The sequence below is a fragment of the Corvus cornix genome, chromosome 6, assembly GCF_000738735.6.
Source record: "Corvus cornix cornix isolate S_Up_H32 chromosome 6, ASM73873v5, whole genome shotgun sequence".
NCBI lineage: Eukaryota > Metazoa > Chordata > Aves > Passeriformes > Corvidae > Corvus > Corvus cornix.
This window is the reverse complement of record NC_046336.1, coordinates 5,621,121-5,641,156: the sequence shown is the minus strand read 5'-3', so window position 1 is coordinate 5,641,156 and position 20,036 is coordinate 5,621,121. Positions and strand designations below refer to the sequence as shown.

At 44.7% G+C, this 20,036-nt stretch overlaps 2 protein-coding genes across 2 annotated transcripts; both read right to left on the bottom strand.

Moving 5' to 3' along the window:
• Positions 1–2,285: 2,285 nt before the first annotated feature.
• Positions 2,286–12,709, bottom strand: SFXN4 (sideroflexin 4). Its single transcript, XM_010408340.3, has 14 exons — positions 12,631–12,709; positions 12,467–12,532; positions 11,641–11,715; positions 11,265–11,291; positions 11,118–11,172; positions 10,301–10,326; positions 8,839–8,889; positions 8,688–8,753; positions 8,505–8,573; positions 7,149–7,239; positions 5,813–5,928; positions 5,017–5,102; positions 3,814–3,928; positions 2,286–2,664 (listed from the first exon to the last, which is right to left on the bottom strand). The coding sequence occupies exons 1-14, from the start codon at positions 12,667–12,669 to the stop codon at positions 2,587–2,589; spliced, it is 960 nt and encodes a 319-aa protein (XP_010406642.3). The 5' UTR covers positions 12,670–12,709; the 3' UTR covers positions 2,286–2,586.
• Positions 12,710–13,402: 693 nt separating this feature from the next.
• PRDX3 (peroxiredoxin 3) lies at positions 13,403–19,263 on the bottom strand. Its single transcript, XM_010408329.2, has 7 exons — positions 19,209–19,263; positions 19,053–19,128; positions 18,840–18,981; positions 17,983–18,118; positions 15,675–15,778; positions 14,698–14,863; positions 13,403–14,186 (listed from the first exon to the last, which is right to left on the bottom strand). The coding sequence occupies exons 1-7, from the start codon at positions 19,242–19,244 to the stop codon at positions 14,133–14,135; spliced, it is 714 nt and encodes a 237-aa protein (XP_010406631.1). The 5' UTR covers positions 19,245–19,263; the 3' UTR covers positions 13,403–14,132.
• Positions 19,264–20,036: the final 773 nt, after the last annotated feature.

Sequence of the window (20,036 nt, the reverse complement as noted above, 5' to 3'; positions counted from 1 at the left end):
CTCAACCATGATGCTTTGCTGCTTGTGCCAGTCTTGTTCCCTGACTTGTACCTCTGGCCTGTCAGGTGTCTGGTCCTGGCAGTTCTCATCTCAGGGACTAGTTCAAGGCTGAGGATGCCAGAGCCTTTTCAGCAACGCATTTTCCCTGCCCCGATTTGGGAAGCAGCTGAGTCAGCCAGGCTGACAATTTAAATGGCAGGTGCCTGCCCTCCTCTTCTGGAAAATTCTGGTTAGGGCAATAGAAGCATTTATGAGAATGGGGGAAAGGGGTATTTAATAATCCTGAGGGAGCTGAGTTTAATATGGCAAATTTCAACTCAAGTATTCAGTAAGAAGCTGGTGGAGTTTGAGAAGGGGCAGCTGTAATAACAGACACTATTACCAGACCTATTCCAGAAGCCTTACTCATGGAGTTGTAATGACATCAGTTTGCTTAAAACATCCAAGTGTGGTGCCAGTGAATTTATAGCTTGTCTAGTTACCATGATGATCCAAAGTTCACCAATATATTCTCTTCTATTTGTTGGCCTTGGTCTACTCTTAGGTTTTGGGTTTTTTTCCTTGTTCCCACTGTGGTTCATGTAACTAGCATTTACTTTAGCCATTCTTAAATTATGTTTTAAAAAGGAGTGGGGAGTGCAGGTCTTCACTGTAGTGCCAATTCATGTTTACTGAGAGTGGAATCAGACCCCTTCTGCATTTGCCTTTGGTATGTGACTGAAATAGGATTAATAGAGAAACATGGGTTTAGATGATTTAACTGTAGGATGTTATCTGTGCCTCTGCTATTAAAGGTTTGGAAGGAGACAAACACTTGACTCAGAGAGGCAGGCTGAGGCTTAAGCCTATTCCACCTGACCCTGTGGTAGAATCATGGAATGGCTTGGGTTGGAAGTGACCCTAAAGACCATCTAGTTCTAACCTCTTGCCATGAGCAGATGATGTTTGGCTCAGCAGACCCTTTGGTCTGACACAATACAATTATCTTGTTGACCGTGATGAGATTTTACCATGTACTGAAGACCATCACCCACAGAGGCTCAGTGGGCCTGCAGAGTTCGGTAGGTGTAAACAATCCTTTACCTTTAAACATTCACTATAGTCCTCCAGTGGAGCAGTGCAAACTCTGCCAGCTTACAGACAGTATCCATATGGTAATCCTGGAACAGCCTTACAGCATGTTCCCCTCTAGTTCTAGGTCCTTAATATGTGCTGCTGCTCCTCTCTCCTCTTCCCTCATCTGACCTTTCCCTCCAGTAAGTTGTTAGAGGAAGGCTCAAAAAAGGCAGAACTCAAGCAAGAAATTAAACTCAACCCCCAAACTTCCTGCTTTTGTTCAGTGCCAAAAGCACAGCAGGAATCTCTTCCTGCAAGAGCCCAGGCCTGCTATTTTCCTTACTTTGCTCTATGCTGCTCTCTTCCTGTATGATGGATTGGGAAACCATTGGTTTCCTCACACTGCAAAACGAAAGCTAATCCTTCAGCAGTAGGAGAGCAGTGACCTGTGTATTGTGCCCCAAGGAAGTTAAATTATGGCAGGCTTTGGAGGCTGCACTTAGGATAATCACTTTCACATAAATAATTTTACATTATTTAGTGCATTTCTGTCCTTGTCACACAGCCTTAGCAGCACTTCACGAAACTATAGGCAGGGGTTGTAGGAGAGATGGCTCCAAAAAATCACTGAAGATGTTGTCATAATCACAGGGTCTCCTCTAAGCTCTTTCTGCAGCTCTTCACTGACAGCTGAGGGTCCCTGAATAATTTCATAGGGTCAGCAAAATGTATCACCTCGCTGACCAACATAGCAAAATGATGCCACATATCAAAAGAGCTTTTTTACCATGGATAAATACTGCCAACCTGCAAAAGTGGGAATTCCTCATTGTCCATCACAAGGTCAGAAAGACATGGGATCTCCTCATGGCTTCAGTGTAAAAAACCAGGTTCTAAAGCTCAAGGGGCATCAGGCCTCACAACTCCTTCAAGGATTTTCAGAAAGCCAGGAATCAACTGGTAGTTGACACTAATTTCCTGAACACTTTTTAAAAAACTAAATTAAACCAATATTCTATTGCCATCAGGGGTGCTTTGTCTAATACTGCTTCAGGGGCTGCCTCACTCACATCTCATCCTCAAAATGGGCGTTTTCAGATCACTGAAATACACAAAGTGTTCTGAGAAGAACCAGCTGGACTTTACCCACAGGAGTACTGATGTCAAAGCCTTCACCAGCTGGGTTCCTAGAAAGCAGTGTGTCAGAAGTTGCAGCAGCAGAACAAAACTTACGTACTCAACAGTCGTTTAATTAAGAAATCAATCACCCGAGGAAGCAGAGAACACAGGTTGTGGCAAAGGCTGTGTTACAGTGCTTTTCTAGTACTTTTCAGCATCAGGTGGGGTGTGTTTATCTGCTCCAGGCTGGGGCTGGCAAAGCCACGTTGCCAAGTTCTGCCTCTTGACAGGCCACACCATCGTACACCAGATCTGGCATGTTTGCCACCACGGAATCACAATTCAGTCACAAATGCCAGTGGTGCATTCAGAATTCACTTGGATCACATGTTTATATATAAATTCCAGGATCTAAATTCCCCTGTTGTAGAAGAACTCTGTTTCTTCTGTAGATGACAAAATTTCCGGTTCAAGATCTGCTCGCTTTATCTGCAACGTAGGAAAAAAGGGAATCAGCACCACCACAGCCTGGTAAGTGAATGTTAAGTCCTTGTTACTGCACTGCACTTTGCACAAATTCAAGTACTGCATTCAGTATTTGGGACTTAGAGCTCTTTGTTTATTTGGGGATTTGAGGGATTTTTTGTTGTTTTGGGGCTTTGTTTTTTTGCTCCTCCAACATTTTCTACATGTACACACATATGGGAAGCAATATTTATTATTTAAGAATAGTGACATTATCTCCATTCACTATAGAATGACAGAATCATTTAGGTGTGAAAAGACCTTTAAGATCACCAAATCCAGCTGTAAATATATTTGGGTGACACCCAGGAGAACTTCTGCTGTGGGCTGAGTGAGCCATTGAGAAGGAAAGGGAACAAACCAGCCCTACTCTCAGTACATAATTCCTCAAAAGTCCCCTCATTTATGTTCAGTTTGATTTGTTGTCGTAAGAGATCAAGAAATCAAAAAAAACCCCAAAATTAAAATGCCAGAAAGTTTAGGCAAATAAAAGAAACCACTGAAAATTGCAAGAGCCCAGTCTGTGATTTGCTAAGAATATTCACAGAGTGCTGATAAGGGAGAGGAAACAAATGCAGAAAGGCTCCTCTCATCTGGCCTTTTCCAAAGCCCAAGGTTCAGGGGCTACATCCTCCATTTAAAACCTGCCAGGAAAGCCTTCTTTCCCAGGAAACAGATGACACTTCCCAGTTCAGCAAGGCACAGTGAAGAGATGTCCCATGTGAGCAGGTTTATCTCTCCAGTGAGCCCATGCTGACTTTGTGTGAAAGAAAAAATTCTCATCTACATCTTGCCTTTCTCCTGCAGGACTGACCACAGTGCTGAAAGAGCACTTAAAGATAGTTCTGACCTTGCTTGCTTCTGTTGTGAATGTCTGATAAACCTACATTGAAAAGTGTAAATATAAATAACACACAATGCAACTCAGTCCTGTGAGCCTCTGCCTGGTACATGGGCCTTCACAAGCAGCCTCTCTGCTGCTGCCCCATTTTAGATGCACCACGTTAATCCTGTTGATTTTTTTATACATGGCCTTCAGACTGCTGGCCATAGTTCTGAAAGGCTGATTTAATGTCACAATAATCCTAAATCAATTCCTGTGAAAGGACTTACCTCCCCACACTGTGGGAACATACTAAATGAGACTGGCAGCATCCCTGCTAGGACTGACGTAACCACAAACATTCTCACTGGACCCAAAGCACGAGGATTTTTAACAAATCTTGCTCTGTCCAAGACATTGAAAAAAGTGTGTCAGTATATTGAAAAATAACCTGACAGTGACACAAAGAGCATTAGCTATTATTTTACTGGTTGAAATTACACTGAAATTAGTCATGATCTAGGTTTATGGTTCCTAAAGATGTTTCCTTACTCCATTTCTTATGTTCTTACTCTTAACTCCCCGTGCTTTCCCTTTGTTTTGTGCTTGCCTGCAGCATTTTCCAAGCCCAGACAGTCAAGATTAAGAAAACAACCAGCAAGATCCAAGTGACAAAAGGAGAGAAAGTACATTAGTGCTTTAAAGTGTCTCAGTTCTTTGATTAAGATTTTTCTTGCATTACCCTCTTCCCTTACACATTTAGTTCCTGTGGACAGTCCTGCTTTGCCTTGTGCAAAAATTTATTACTTGACATATATATTTAAAATTTTGTTTTACATCTGCATTTGTCTTCTGATAACAGGAGTCCCTTAAGCTGATAGGGAATCAATTTAGGCAATACCAAATTAACTGACAGAGATGATCCCTACCTGTACTATTTACATGACAAAGATCGTGATCAAAAGCTCAGGACCGGCTAAGAATCCTCTCATAAAGCATACAATGTATTCTTCCTATGATACAGGGATTTAAAATGTTGCAAAAGCAAGAACATGGTTTACAATACAGGGAAAATTTGGAAGTTGAGATCTAGCTTCAGTTGCAAATTCAAGTGCCACATTACCTCTTTTAAAAATACAAACCTAAGCTAAGTGCTGTGAACAACCTTGATACAGACATTGGAACTCAAGGTTAGGGAACCAGAGGTAGGTAGTTGCTGGAAAACAGCTTGTCAGGAGAGAACAAACATGGTTCCTGCATGGGAGCAGAGAGGAAAACCTCACTCCTGCAGACCCTCGAAGCATGGGTTCAGACATAACCAGATCCACTTAATGATCTAAAAGAATCACAGCAGCAGAACAGCAACTTCCCACATCATCCCTGCTACCAAGGCAAGCAATACTGCAAACCAACAAATGGCAAATGGTAACAGCCAGACTGAAAACCAGAGCACCACTGACCAGGCAGCCCCAGCCCTTTGCAGTGCCTCTCACCTCTGCACACAGTACATGAGCACTTCTGGCAGGAGGAACGTTGTCCCAAACAAGACTGCTCTGGACAATGCCGTTTCCATAACAGCCTTCAGGGAGAGAGCAAACAAGTGGTGTCAAAGCAGTGCTCTGGGCAGCTTCAAACACTGCCTGCTTCCCTGAGTGCTTTTCTGTCGAGCACTCTGGAGTTTAAAGCAACAGGTTAATGAGGGATAAAAACATCTATTAGAGAAATTCTTTCTTAAATGGAAACTAAGAGACAAATACTCTGTTTATTAGTGAGAAATTCCTTAAAAGGGAGGTGAAACTACTGATGGGTTTTCCTGCCATGATAATAATGCTGAGACTTGCTTTTTTGAAGTTGTGCTGAACTTCATACAATTGGTTATACCTTCTGGGCATCCTAACTAGCCTGTGTTAAATCAGAAGTTCTCTCTCCAGCTGTCCCCAAATCCTTATGCTCATCCACTTGTTTCCACAATACAGGGCTTTTCTCTGAGGTGTCTCATCAGAAGACCCAAGAGTCTTACCTCCTTCTGGAGGTGACATGGGAAAGCAGAAATGCCTGTGCAAGTGTCTCTGGTACTCACTACATTGGTCTGGGGAGGCAGCCAACCCTTGAAGACACAAGGGTTGTGGAACTTGGTTCCAGAAACCTAATCCAAGCCTGCCCAAAGATTCAGCACCTGATGTGGGATTCCTTATTCCATGTATCTAACCCTATCTACACTCGGCATCACATTCTGCTCTTAGCAGGGAATGAAAGTCACATCAAAGAGTTCTCCACCCCCTCACCTACCTTCTCACCAGCCTTCTTAGACACTCCTACAACCTTGCCATTCCTGTCCATCACTTCTATCCCATTATCAAATTCTGGGCTTCTCACCATTGCCACAGTAAATGCACTCGTCAAACCTGCAGGGTTAAAGGGGATTTTGCTTATTAAATCCAAAAAGACTGTCTCAATAGTAACATTCATCATGATGTGCATTTTACATTTCCAGTTCAACAGTTCACAACTGAATAACCTGACAGCTTCAAAAGAGACTGCCCCATAAAAATCTACTTGGGATGTGAATCTTTGTTTCAGAAGCTTGATTGAGACTGTAAGGCTTCAGTCCTAAAAGGTGCTTTGTCATTACAGTTTCAGAGCTATAAAATCATTTCCATCCAGCTCAAACCATGAGAACTTTGTTCTTAAGAGAAAGTAGAGGGATTTTTGTTGTGCTTAGGTTTTGCCCTGCTCAGCACAGAAGACAAGACCCTGAAGGGAATAGGGTTTCAGTAAAGGCTGCATCCCTGCATTGAAAGGAAGGGCATAGACTGGCAAACTGACCTTGCCTGAAAAAATAGATTTCTCTTTTTATTAGTTTTTGGTAGGGCTGTTCAATAAAGACATCAGTGTACCAAAGGACACTTTGCAAATGCTGGACTAGCATTAGTCAATTATCCTCAGGCTTCTCTCTACATTTAAGAAAATGGAAGCACATTTAACACCCGCTTCAAAGGAAACAAGTCAGAAACCTCTAATGTACGTCCTCAGAAAGATCTGAGTAGGCATCTCACATAACTTGAAACAAAGGAGATGACGTGTTTTAATTTTATCAATTTTCCCTTAAGAAAGGCCTAAATTTCTATAATGGCAACAGAAACACAATTAATGACATTAAATACTTAAACATGTCCTGGTGCAACTTCACCACGGCAGTAGAGCTGTTGTGGTAATGAACTGAGTTCCACTTTCCTTGCAAGATTAATAATATCCTGCTGGAACACGGCTCACTTCCTGCTCCCTCCATCCCAGAGCGATGTCGCACTCTGGTGTCACGGATGTGCCACACCAGGTCATGTCAGTGCCACTGCTACTGCCCTCCTGATGTGTCCTGGTGCTTTCAGGTATGTGTACAAAGGTCACAAGAGTGCTCTGCAGCTCTGAGACTAAAACCAGCAAGAATCCAATGAGGTTGCGGTCACTGCACAGTGAGAGATGTCTCCCACAGAAAGGAGAGGGCCAGCAAAGGCAGCCAGAGAAGAAACAGTGAGACCACACCTGTGCAAGAGCAAGAAAACTCTACAGTCAGGCAGGCAAATGGCCCTCAGACCAGCTGCATGATGCACAGTTTGTTTCTACTCACCAAACAGAGGAGCAGGTAGCAGTTTTCTGACAACAAATTGCATTAATGGGCTCTTCAACATGTAACGATTCACGGAGATAAGAGGGAAAGCCTAAGGCATGGAGAGGAAACAGGCACCTTTCATTGAAAAAATGTGCAGCATTTCAGTGTAACAGGTTAGGAAAATAAATCTGTGACTTAGTACATAGTTACCATCTATGAAAACAAACAAATGCCTTGGTTTAACATTCCCACAAAATATACACCTTGTCTAGTTAATGAAGGTGCTGTAATCATTCTTTTAGATAAGAAGAGAAAACATTATGATAAAAAAAGCATTCAACATTATTACGTAGAGGACAGCAGCAGTGTGAATACACAGACAGAAAAGAGAAAAGAATTACCTCTAATAGTCCTTGGACATTCATCCAACTGCACTGTGTCACACACTACTCTCTCCCCCAAACAGGATGTCTGGTTTACTTCTGTATTTTTCCTGATTCCTTGCAGTTTTAGCCCAATTCTACATTCCCATAATAACACTTGCAGGATGTTTCATTTAGGAATAAATGGCCAGGACACCACCTGGCCCTTAGAGTCTACCTTGGAGGGCAACGGGAAGCACTCCCACAGTGACCCATGGGCATGGCTGCCTCCCCAGACCTCTGTAAGCCCTGAGCAATCCTGGCCAGCTGTTTTGCTCAATGGGTAGAGGTGAAAGTCCCTCTAACAGAAGCAGGGACAATCACATTTTTCTGCCAGCAGCTTATGAAAATCACTGCTTCATGTGGAGAGTGAGGAGAGGCATTACAGAGCCATTTACAATTGTGATGAGTGTCATGAGGATACCTGAGCTCATCCTGATGTAGCAAACTCCAGAAATCACAAATTCCTATTCCAGCAGAGGACACGGTGTCAGCTCCCTCCTGGAAGGCTAATTTCCCTGCATCCAGTGCAGTATTTTCATGGCTATGCTGTTCCTGGGATTTGGGCAAACACTGTCCAGCACTGATGCCTGCAGATTTCACCACTTGTTTGGAGTTAGATCTCCTCACGGCACCACATCAAAAATCAACTACAACACCCCAGTGGCTCACTCTGTGTTTGTAAACACTGGCCAGTTCCTCTCACTACCTGTTTTCTAAGCTTGCAATATAATAAAGAAAATGACACAAGAGGCAGCATCAGAGGAAGCCAAGCAAGATAATGGCTGACAAAGGATCAGAAAGAATTCTTATTCTGAACAGTTCTGTGGCAAGACATCAGAGTGGAGCACCAGAGCAGAGTCCTGAAGGGTATCTGGCACTGTGGTTACCTCAGTTCCTACTCCTTCTCAGGAGAGCTTGTCAGGAAGGCAATCATTGAGCAAATACTTACACCAACACAGGCTGAATAGGAAACAGCTCCCAAGCCAAGAAAGAGCTGCTTTCGTTGAAGTGAGTATTCCTAAGGAGGACAGAAAAACCACACTGCATAAGTACATCATAAAACACCTGTAAATGAAGTTCAAAATGGTATTGTACAATTCAGATGATTACAGAAATAAAAATCAACACATACTTCAGCCTTTGGGGTGCCATTTCCATTTATCAGGGTGAATGCTGTGGTGTATGTGTGAAACACGAACTGCAGAAACAAGAGATTGTAAGAAAACATGAATTCAGGATGGAGACTAGAAGACCTGTGAAAGCAGAAAGAAAGAAGCAATTACCTGCCAAAAAAAAGAAGGCTTTGCCTCACGCTGAACAGATGAAATGATGACCTAAGAGGAAAAATGCACAAGGAAATGAGGTTTGATGAGTGTAGAAGTTTTTGGTGCAGGAACACCAGGAGAACTGCTGAGGTTCCACTGGCAGCAGTGTCAAAGGCTCCAGTCAGTGCCCAAAGCCACCAGCCTTGGTTCTAGGCTAGCACATTCTCTTGTCACAGAGCTGACATGCTCATTTTTCTATTCAATAGAAAGCACACAGACACATGGTGGCAAAACCTGTGCAAGAATATTGCAGCAGGATGCTTTCTTACCCAAAAGAAAAATGCATTTGTGCCATGAAGCTTAGATGCAAATAAAATAACTAAGGTAGCAAAAGGCTAATTAAAGAAATGATTGAGAAAGGGTGAGATTGGTTTTGCTGGGGATAGGAAAACTAGATCTAACTGATCTAAGATCGAGGATTTTAGGAGTTAATTCCCAGCTCCTTCTCAAATTCAGACAGTGAATAAGAACTTCAGCTTTAATAAACCACAGCTTTTCTTGAGGCCTGAACTCCCAAGCTCAAGGTGTGTAACACTTTCAAAAAACGGAGTCAATCAAGATAAGAATACAAAATATCAAATAAGACGAAGGCTAAGAATCTCCAAAGCTTCTGAGAAGGATCAGTAATTGATTTAATTTTCATTGATCAACCATCTTTATTATTAATGCCAGCACTGACTCTAACCACATCTATGAGAGCACATTAACGTGTAAATATAAAGAAGAAGTATTTCTATTAATTCTATTAGTGCTCTTAATACATTTAACAGCCATCAAGGCTTTCATTATAGTTTCTAGCAGTGCCATGTAAGTTCATTCTGTAATGTCTGTATAGAATGACATATCTCAGGATGTACACTCATAGGCCAAACCCAAAGAATCGAAATGAATAAACATGCCCATAATTAGTTACAAATTTCATGAAATGAAATGGTGCAATTTTTGAGCACAGTAACGAGAGTTTATTTTTATATCTTTGGTAATTTATTGACAACACCATTTCCTACTTGCCAATGCACCAATTATCTACATAAGAAAAAACTGATATTCTGGGTCTGAAACAGACCACAAGGCTCCAACTCCTTCCCACTGCAGTTCCAGATTTTTGAGGTTAATTTTTGAGGCCTTGCTCTCAGTGCTGAGCAAGTTCACCTTGCATCAGAAAGCTGTCCTTCACACATGAACAATCTCTTGGAATGCTGCTGGAGAAGGGTAGCTAACAGCTTTGGACTTCCAGGGAGGTTCTTTAAGGGCTCAATTTCCAGGTTACTCAGCACTTCCCATGAAACAGATATCTTTCAAACAGCTTGTACTGAAGCTACAATAAAGCCCCAAAACTTCTATTCCCTCTCTCCAACCCCTGGCCATGGAAAATGTAAGCGTTGCTGGCTGCACACTGGCATCTGTTATGATTACTCACCAAGGGAAGAGTTATGGGCATGAAAGCTATAAAGAAAGAAAACTTTATTTCAGTAAAAATAACGTCTGTGAGTGTAGATGGATGGTCTTGAGCAGAAAATTCCCCTAACTTCCCCCTCTGGTTCCATCTCCAAGTAAAAAACACTGCCCACAAACCCCAGCATCACCATTAACTTCAACCCTAAGCTTTGTCTCTCACTCCTCACTCAAGAAGCCACAATCCCTGCTCACAGTTCACAGCCAAAAAGAGCCCTCCTGAACTCCACTCACCAGGGCTGCTTGGAAACCAAATAACTGAACACAAGTCCAGCTCTCTACTCGAAAAGTGAGGCAGTAACAAAAGCTGCCACAGTTGTGAGTGGTCACAGGAGATAATCAGTAAATAGGCTCAGTATGGTTATGTCTGATGAACAACCTGTGCTGCCTTGGCTCCCTAAACAACACCCCATGCATGCTCTGTCTGTCACCAGAAAGTAAATTCATCCAGCAGCCACAGCCATCAAGGGAAAAACTTAAATTATAGTAGACAATTAAATGTGGAGGAATTTGGGAACTTATTCTGCAGTGACAAGAAACAGAAACTGATCAGTGTTTCCATCTAGATGAGCAGATTATCCTTAGGAAAAATCCCTCAACAGGACCATAGGAATAAATAAATAAATCTTCAACATATATAACAATGCAACTAACAGAACAGTCTACCTGCTTTTTCTACATGGAGAAGAGTGTCACTGTGCTATCACAGCAGCTATTTCCCATGAGCTATTCCCCCTTGATGCTTCAGTCACACACACAGAATTTCATTTACAGGAACCTACCTGGAGGTCTGAACAAAACAGGAATTATCTTGTCTGTATCAGGATGTACACTGGACTTAAATAAAAAGAAGAAAAAAAAAAAGCAAATTAGAACATCTTTGCCATACTTGAATAAGGAAAAAAATTCTAAATATTTTGTAAACTTACCAGACTTAGCACGAAGGCTTGTTTGGTCTACAACAGTTGGAAAATTAGGTCAGTAATTAAATTTCAGAAGAGACTGGGAAAAATATTCCTTTTAAATTTATTTTATGTCTTTTTCTAATAACTTCCCTTTATACAAAGTATATATATTTATATATCCCTTTAATTATATTTTCCCATAAAATTTCTCTCCATATACTCCCTGTTGAATATAAAGCACTCACATCCCATGGGCTGTGTAACAGCACCAAAGCACACACTAGGGCAGAACAGAAGGTTAATCTAAAAAAGTTAAAACTAGTAGGTACTTTAAAACATAAAACAACAATTAAGTATGGCTAAACACTTATGTTAAGATTTTAACTGCAGTCCAAAATACCTGATTATTCTGTATGGGCTCACTTAGGGTCTTCTCATTGGTTTGTATTAATAACCTGGTGCTTTTTATTTCATTCTGTATTTGAGAAAAAAAACCAAACAAAAAACCCTCAGATTTCAATATTCTGAGTGCAATATGTAAGTTATAAAACACTCTAAATACAAACCTAGAAACTAGTGATGCACCTGTTCCTCACCTGACCAGTGAAAGCAAGAACACACCTAGACACAACTGACAATCATAGAAACTTTTAAATTATTGGGATAATTCAACTGCTGGCACAGCAGCCATGGGCTGAGCAGGGCTCCTGAGATGGTTGTGCCTAGAAATGTCCCTTGGTTGATGTGATCCCATACAGAAGTGCATACACGTGTATTTCTGTTTATCGTAGAACTGTGGAATGCTAAGCTCGGGTTGGGAGGGACCTTAAAGCTCATCCAGTGCCACCCCTGCCACGGGCAGGGACACCTTCCACTGTCCCAGGCTGCTCCAAGCTCCAATGTCCAGCCTGGCCTTGGGCACTGCCAGGGATCCAGGGGCAGCCACAGCTGCTCTGGGCACCCTGTGCCAGGGCCTGCCCACCCTCCCAGGGAAGAATTTCATCCTAATATCCAATCTAATACTGTCCTCCGTCAGTTTAAAGCCGTTCCCCCTTGTCTTATCATTCCGTGCCCTTGTCCAGCTCTCTTGCAGCCCCTTTAGGCACCAGAACATTACATTCACTGCTACATTTCTCATATATTTCATTTTCCCCATTTCACAGCCCGGCAAAGCCACAATCCCTGAGGTCTCTCGCTCATCTCGACCCTCCCTGCGCGCTACTCACGGAAGACTTCAGGAGCAGCAGCGGATCCAACGCGTCCGCCCAGAGGAGAAACCTCTGGAAGAAAGACTGAGGAAGACACGTTTAATAGAGACGAGGCGTTATTGCGGACCTGCCCTAACCACGCTCCGTCCCCACATCCCCTCCCGTCCATCCCCACTCCCGACCTGCCCCTCCGCCCTCCAGAAGCGCAGGTTGGCGTCCATGGAGCCGCGGCACCGGAAGGCGCCGGCGGGCCCGGTCCGGCTGCCGCACGCTCCGCCCGGGCGCGGAGCCGCCGCGCCATGGCCCGCGCTGCCGGCAGCGCATCGCGGTGGGGAGAGGCCCCATGGCCTTTTCCCTTTCCAGCGGCTTCCCCCGGGAAGGCAAAGCGAGGAGGCTGCGGAGAAACCCCCGGGTCCTCCGCGGGATGGGGGAGGGAGGAGAAGGCCAGGCCAGGTGAAGGTCAGGGGGTCGGAGCCCCACAGGCACAAACCGGCCACCCGAGGTGTGGCAAAGTTCAGGTTTATTGGAAAAATTCTATGGTTACATTTCACAAAACAGCCAAACAGTGGGACTGAAAAGACTTGCAAGTACTGGAACCTGGAGCATCAGCAGGCACGGCGGCACATCAGTCTCATTTTTTTATCATTTGTTACCTGGGAGCATTGCTCCCCGTTCTAGAGCTAACCTAGGACACACCAACCACGTTGCCAAGGCGGTTCCCTTGCGCTTCTCTGCTCAAAGGGACAGAAGATGAAAAACAGAACCCCCGAGTGTTGTATTGATCTGTGCAGCCCTCCAGCATGGATTGGTGTCCATGGGCTGCTCACCACGGGCCGTGGCAGCTGTGAACTGCTGTGAACAAAGGCGCAGGACGGAGCTCCCGAGGCAATGCAACACATCCAACTTCCTCAAAACGGGGGAAAGTGAAACAAAAGCAAAGCACCACACCAGCCGCTAGTCCATGTTAAGATTATTTTATTATAGCTATCGAGATGCTACATCAGTTTCAAGCAGCACAAGAATCAAGCAAATTCAAGTGACAGTAAACTCGCCATAAAGCTCCAGTAAGTGCACTACGGGGGTTCAAGTTTTACCATCTCCCAGACAGAATTAAAGTTCATGCTTGTCAGTGCTCCTGAGTAGCTGCACCTGGTTTTTTTTAATGGCACATATTTACATTCATTTCATGTTTTAGTGCATTTACACACAAAACCAATGATTTTTAAATTATTTTTACTTGTTACATTCATCTCTTCTTCTGCAAAGTTCATTAAAAACAAACCATGTATCAAAATTCTATCCTTGTATTGTTTCAAACTTTTAACAGATTTTAATGTTGCGTGAGAAAAGGAAACGCAGGACATTTTCTGGTCCTAAACTAGTTAAGGAAAGAGGGAAAAGCCAGTGGAAGGCAACTGTAACTTGTGTACTCATCACATTCAGGAAGATGATTAATGGTCACAGAAATCCATGAAACTGAAGCTGCAGAAGATAGGGGGAAAGCCTTAGTTTTACCCTTTTTAAAGCAAGACAAGGGAGTCAGTAAATATTTTAGCATTTAATTTCTCCTCAAACATGAGAAGACGAGAGCTTTTATTTTTATTATAAATTTTTACAATCACAGCTGTTTTCCTAATGTCTTCAGTGTATGGTAACTAAGGGTTCTGTCCACATATCTGAGTGTTTATTTATGCACTTTTTCAAAATATTCTTTGGAACCTTCTGGGCTTGGTTTGATCTGTCAAGAAAAGAAAGTTTAGTTATTACTTGGTACAGGTAAGATAAAAAAATGACAGATTTGACACTTTATCCAAGAAAATCCATGCATACTTTATGAAAACGGTTATCTATTTCTGTTTCTGCACTTGGTTGAAAGACAAAAGTCTAGATCATGTACAACTCCTACTTGAAAATTTCAAGTATATAACACATTTTTCCTGTTAAATTACAATGTATTAAATAAGTAAAAAAACCTGAAATCAGATAATGGAGACTACATGTCAAATTTGGAGTTCTAAACACAATTTGCATATCCTAAAAGGAAACCAGTGAACTTTCTTCACAGAAATCCAACATTAAGTATCAGACAGACCAAATTGGTCCAGCCAATAAAAGCTTCATGTTTAGACAACCGGCAGGGATTCAGTCAAGCCGCTCACATTCGAGTGGATCCCAGCCCTTCAGACATGCACAAACAGGGCTAGGATTCTATTTCGGAGGATTCTATTTAGCACTCAGCAGGCACTCACCGTTGGGGAGTCTGGAGTCCAGTTAGCCGGGCACACCTCTCCGTGTGTCTCCACGAACTGGAAAGCCTTCACCAGGCGCAGCGTCTCCTCCACGCTGCGCCCCACGGGCAGGTCATTGACGCTCAGGTGCTTGATGATCCCGTTTGGATCAATGATGAACAGACCTCTGGAATGGAGGAGGAGTTTAGGGAAGGCAAATCACATTTCAAGGCCAAAGAAACTGGATGCACAGTTTCAGCAAGGCAGTTAGTCCTAGATGCATGTATCAGTTAGGAGCAGAACTACAGCATTTGGTATCTTGTTTGCTAGCAAAGTGATCAACTGCTATAGTACTGTGAAATTACGAAGTATACATGGAGACACTTCAATGGAGGCAGAGCAAAGGGAGAACTCAAAGGTCCACCTGTACTTCAAAATTGAAAGCTGGCATCCTGCCCATGTCTTTTTGATCAATCCTGTAGGTACTGAGTGAAGAGCTGCTTGTGCATTATGCTACTAAATTAAATCCTGTTGCCTACAAATATTTGTGAAAACCAAAGTCACAATCTTACCATACTAATTAACTTAATCTGTCAGTAAACAAGACAAAAGTTCCTGATGCAAAGAGATCAGGAACTGAAGGTCTCCAGGAGACTCCCCTCCAATCCACTGTTTCTCAGGGACTACTATGGAAAAAAATATCAGAAATTGCCCTTCTATGCTGCTCTTTTTCCTTAGTGACATGGAGCTCTCCCCCTCTCTCAGAGCAGAAGGGCTGGCTTTTCCCTGCACACTTTGTCAGAGAGGCCTGGAGCCATTCCCAGCCATAATGGCCAGGTGTCCTTTTCCTAGGGTGGGATCCAGCCATCCTGCAGCAGAAGTGACATCTCAGAGTCCTCACTCGATGCCAGTTCCCTGCAGGAGGGGACAGTGTGGCTTATGTTGGTTAGACTGGGTTGGGTCACATCACACCAGAGCTACCAGCAGCCGAGCCTTACCTCAGTGCTATGCCAGGTCCTTCCAGCAGCACCCCATAATCACGGGAGATCTGTTTTGTGAGGTCTGACAGAACTGGAATATTCATTTTGCCCAAACCGCCGCTCTAGAGAACAGAGTAAGGTTCCACTTGGTTACAAAATGCTTCATAGGATCCTCCTTCCTGGGCTGCTGGATTCCATGCTCTTGGGGGTACAGTAACAACAAAACACAACCATCCATGCCATTCTGCTCCATGAAAGGAACCAAGTGTGTGTGGTGTTGCTTGGGTTTGCTTTCTTTGTTTGTTTTAAAGTAGTCAGGGACATTTTGTTTCTTTGGAAAGTGAAAACTTCTTTTGCACTGAGCATTTTAAAATTGCTTCTTTTGGTGGTAAAAGGCTACCAATGGCAACAGCCATAAATTTCCAGAAAAACTTCCTTTGTACCCTATTCAGGAGCTTTGAATAGAAAAATTTCTACTGCATATTTAAGTGATGAACATGATGCAGTACTGCATATTTTAGGATGAACATGAGGGGGAGGGAAGGGAAACAAACCTGTGAACAAAGAAACTTTGGAGCACATGTCTAATGAGGAACAACTGAGGGAGCAGAGGGCATTAGGCCTGGAGAAAAGGAGGCTCAGGGGTGACCTTATCACTCTCTGTAACTGCCTAAAAGTGGGTGTATCCAGGTAGGGGTGAACCTTTTCTCCCAGGTAACAAGGGACACGACAAGAGGAAATGGCCTCAAATTGCACATGGGGAGGTTTACATCAGATGGCAGGAGAAAATCTTCACAGAAAGGATTGTCAGGCATTGGAACAGGCTTCCCAGGGCATGGGAAAAAACACGTGGATGTGGCACTTGAGGACACAGTGGTGAACATGGTGGTGGTGGTGGTGAGTTGGACTTCATGGTCTTAGAGGTCTTTTCCAACCTTAAAAATTCTACAATCTCAAAAGCAATGCTCCTACCAGCACACTCACAATGTCAAAGTTCTGCTGCTCTATTCAGTGCACTTTTTTTGGTTTTGCCTCCCAGAAATCAATTCAAATATTATTTGAAGAGTCAAACAAGATTTCTTTCAGTTTTGCCACATACTGAGACTGCAAGAGAGATAAGCTCTCTAACCTTGAAACAAGGCTGGAGTTTGTTAGCTTTGCTATTCCTGGCATCATCAGTGAATTACTGTGTAATCTCAACCACTCAGACCCTGATCCTGCAAACACTTGTCTGCAACAGAGTTCCCTACAGAGCTTTGAGCACAGATGTCAGAGGAACCAAGGTTTCAGCTTCTCTGGGTGTCAGTTTCCTGCCTGTGCCACCATGGAATTCTTTGCACCCTTTGCAGGGTGTTTTGAGTTGGACTCGATGATCCTTGTGGGTCCCTTCCAACTCAGAATAGTCTGTGCATCTGTAAAATATTATGTGCATGACTGACATACCCTGAACACCTGTGAAGTCAGGCCACCGTCACGCTGCTGAGCTTTGAACAAAGCATGCAGAAAAGAAATATTCTTGACAGGCTCGGCCAAGGTGTACTAAATCCAGCAGACTCTCCTCCCTCTCCTGCATGTTCCAGTGGTGCCAGAAGGCATCCAGCCTGCAGGACTACTGCACACTGCTGTCCACACAGGCCGGGACTGACGGCACAGGTGCTTCTGCCCCTTCCTGGGACACTTGTGGGTCTCTGAAACTACCTAAACTAGACAGATGTTTTATATCATCTAAAGCATGTATTTTTATACACATCTGAAAGAGGCTCCTCTCCAGTAAAAGGCTGTCTTTATCCCTTTCTTCCCCTAAAGAAAGCCAAAAACCTGCATTTGTACTGCAAGAGCGGAACCCCTTCAGCAAGTAAGAGTTAATGATACAAGTGCTCCAATAAACTGGTGGTTCTTTTGCTTCCATCCTGAAGCCACCACTGTTGGCTATTTGTTAACAGCAACGACCACACAGCTGCTGCTCCTTTTCTGTGATAGTTTTTGTTCATTATCAGCTGTCACAGGCACTTTGGGAGAGTGACATGCAAACTGAGCATTTGTCTTTTGAGATAAATGCTCAAGGATACAATGTAATCAACAAGACTATCATCACAGCAAAACAAGTTAAAAACCCAAACCAAATAATTAAGAAAAAGAGAAAGGAAACAAAAGACAGAGGTCAGAATTATGTCATCAAATGTAGAAGTTGATCACATACCACTTTAGGAAATCTTTTAAAAATCAGCATGGGCACAATTGTTTATTCAACTCCTCTTCTCTGGAGCTCTTGTGAAAAGAAACCAAACCAACAGAGAAAGCCCCCTAACAAATACTCGATTCATACCTTTCGTGGTGTATTTATCCAGGCCAGATGACTAAAATGAGAGTCCACCGAAACTGCCACCACCTCACAGTTCACGTCACGGAATTCATTTGCTTTGTTACTGAAAGCCACAATTTCCGTGGGGCAGACAAAGGTGCTGGTGGGAAGAGAGATCAGGCTGTAACAATTCTGCCATCTTCTCTTGAGAAGACTCTCATGTCTGTTTCTAGGCACTAATGCAGAAGAGCATTTTCTTTAGACTGATAATTTTAGCCATTTCCTGCTCATGATTAGTTTCAGTCTCAAACAAACAGTCATAGCCACTCAGATGGCACACCAGTTACCATCTGTCAGTTCTAGGCAGATTCTTTACAAGGATGGAGAAACTGTTCCTGCTAGGGACAGAGTTTTTGGAAACTATAGTAGAAAGGACTGCAGGTTAAGCCCGTCTCCATGTGCCCAAATGCACCAGGATGCTCTTGGCAATTCAAGTCTTCTGGACAGACTGACCCCCATCTTGTCATGTTTTTCCTTGAAGCTGTGTAGCTGCAGTTCTGCTGGCCCTGCTGCTTCAAGGACAGTCTCCAAGGCAGCCCCTAACTGCAAGGCAATGCCCTCACCCCTGGGATCTGACTGTAACAGGAACAACAGCCAGCTCCTGATGCAGCCCCTGCAGTTAGAAGATGCTCTCCAGACATCCACTGCTTTAACACACAATGGCCACGTGCCCCCAATCTTATCACTCACGCTCTAGAAACAGGCACATCTGCCTTGCAAGACCGGCCCAAATCGGGCAAAACCAGGAACGACCTGCAGCGCTTGTGATGACCTTCAGCAAGGCAGGAGGCCCGTCGGGAAGGGGAGAAACCCGCACTCACAAGTCCAGGGGGTAGAAGAAGAGAACCAGGTATTTCCCCTTGAAATCATCCAGGCTCAGCTCCTTGAACTCTCCGTTAACCACGGCCGTTCCCTTGAAGGACGGGGCGTGCTGGGTCACCGCCGCGGCGAACCGCGAGGCGCCTGCGGAGGGGAAAAAGCAGAGCTGCGGGCCGGGCCCCGGGCGCGTCCCTCGCCCGCCCTCCCGCACTTACCGAGGCTGAAGGGACGGCGGGCGCAGAGCGGGGGCCGTGCCGTCCCTCTCCTCCCGGCGGCGGCAGCCACGGGCACCTGCGGGGACAGGGAGGGTCAGGGCGGCGCGGGGCCGGGCCGGGCCGGGCGGGCAGGGCCGCGGGCGGGCCCTCACTCACCGCGGCGCGCAGCAGCCTCCCCAGAGCGGCGGCCATGTCGAGCGGCGGGCGGAGCGGGCGGAGCGCCGGGGGCGGGAACCGGGGAGGGGCGGTGAGGGACGCACAGGCACGGAATCACGGAATCGATGGGGTTGGGAAAGGCTTCTGGGACCATCGACTCCAACCTGTGGCCGACCACCACCGGGTCAACCAGACCATGGGCACCGAGTCTTTCCTTGAGCACCTCCAGGGACGGTGACTCCAGCACCTCCCTGGCAGCCGATTCCAATGTCTAATCACCTTTTCCGTGAAGCAGTTCTTCCTAATGTCCAGCCTAAACCTCCCCTGGCGCAGCTTGAGGCCATGTCCTTTTGTCTTGTCATTTCTTACCTGGGAGCAGAGCCCGATCCCACCCGTTCTGTCAGGGAGTTGTGGAGAGTGATAAGGTCCTCCCTGAGCCTCCTCCAGGATAAACACCCCAGCTCCCTCAGCCGTCCCTAATAGGACTTGTGCTCCAGACCCTTCCTCAGTTCTATTGCCCTTCTCTGGACCTGCTCCAGCACCTCAGTGTCCTTCCAGAACTGAGGGGCCCAGAACTGGACACAGCACTCAAGGTGTGGCCTCACCAGTGCCATGTCCCCGGCGCTGTGCCCGGGCTGAGCCCGCCGTCCCCGGCCGCGCAGGGCTGGGTGGCCTTTGCTGTGTGCTGATACAGCCCAGCTTGTGCTCAGAAACCTTCCAGATACACGCCTGCAATTGGCTCTGACTTTATTGAACTCACTCGGATTATAGTTACACAATCACAGAATATTCTAAGTTGGAAGGGATCCACAAGGGTCATCAAAGTCC

Excerpts from the sequence above, each read along its gene's own strand:
- SFXN4 (XM_010408340.3), bottom strand. The coding sequence starts at position 12,669 with ATGGACGCCAACCTGCGCTTCTGGAGGGCGGAGGGGCAG. Across the intron at positions 8,890-10,300 it reads TGCCCATAACTCTTCCCTTG|GTCATCATTTCATCTGTTCA; the intron begins GTGAGTAATCAT and ends TTTTCCTCTTAG. Across the intron at positions 7,240-8,504 it reads CCTATTCAGCCTGTGTTGGT|GCTTTCCCTCTTATCTCCGT; the intron begins GTAAGTATTTGC and ends TCCATGCCTTAG.
- PRDX3 (XM_010408329.2), bottom strand. The coding sequence starts at position 19,244 with ATGGCCGCCGCTCTGGGGAGGCTGCTGCGCGCCGCG. Across the intron at positions 19,129-19,208 it reads GGAGGCTGCTGCGCGCCGCG|GTGCCCGTGGCTGCCGCCGC; the intron begins GTGAGTGAGGGC and ends CTGTCCCCGCAG. Across the intron at positions 18,119-18,839 it reads TTCTTCTACCCCCTGGACTT|CACCTTTGTCTGCCCCACGG; the intron begins GTGAGTGCGGGT and ends TCTTCCCACCAG.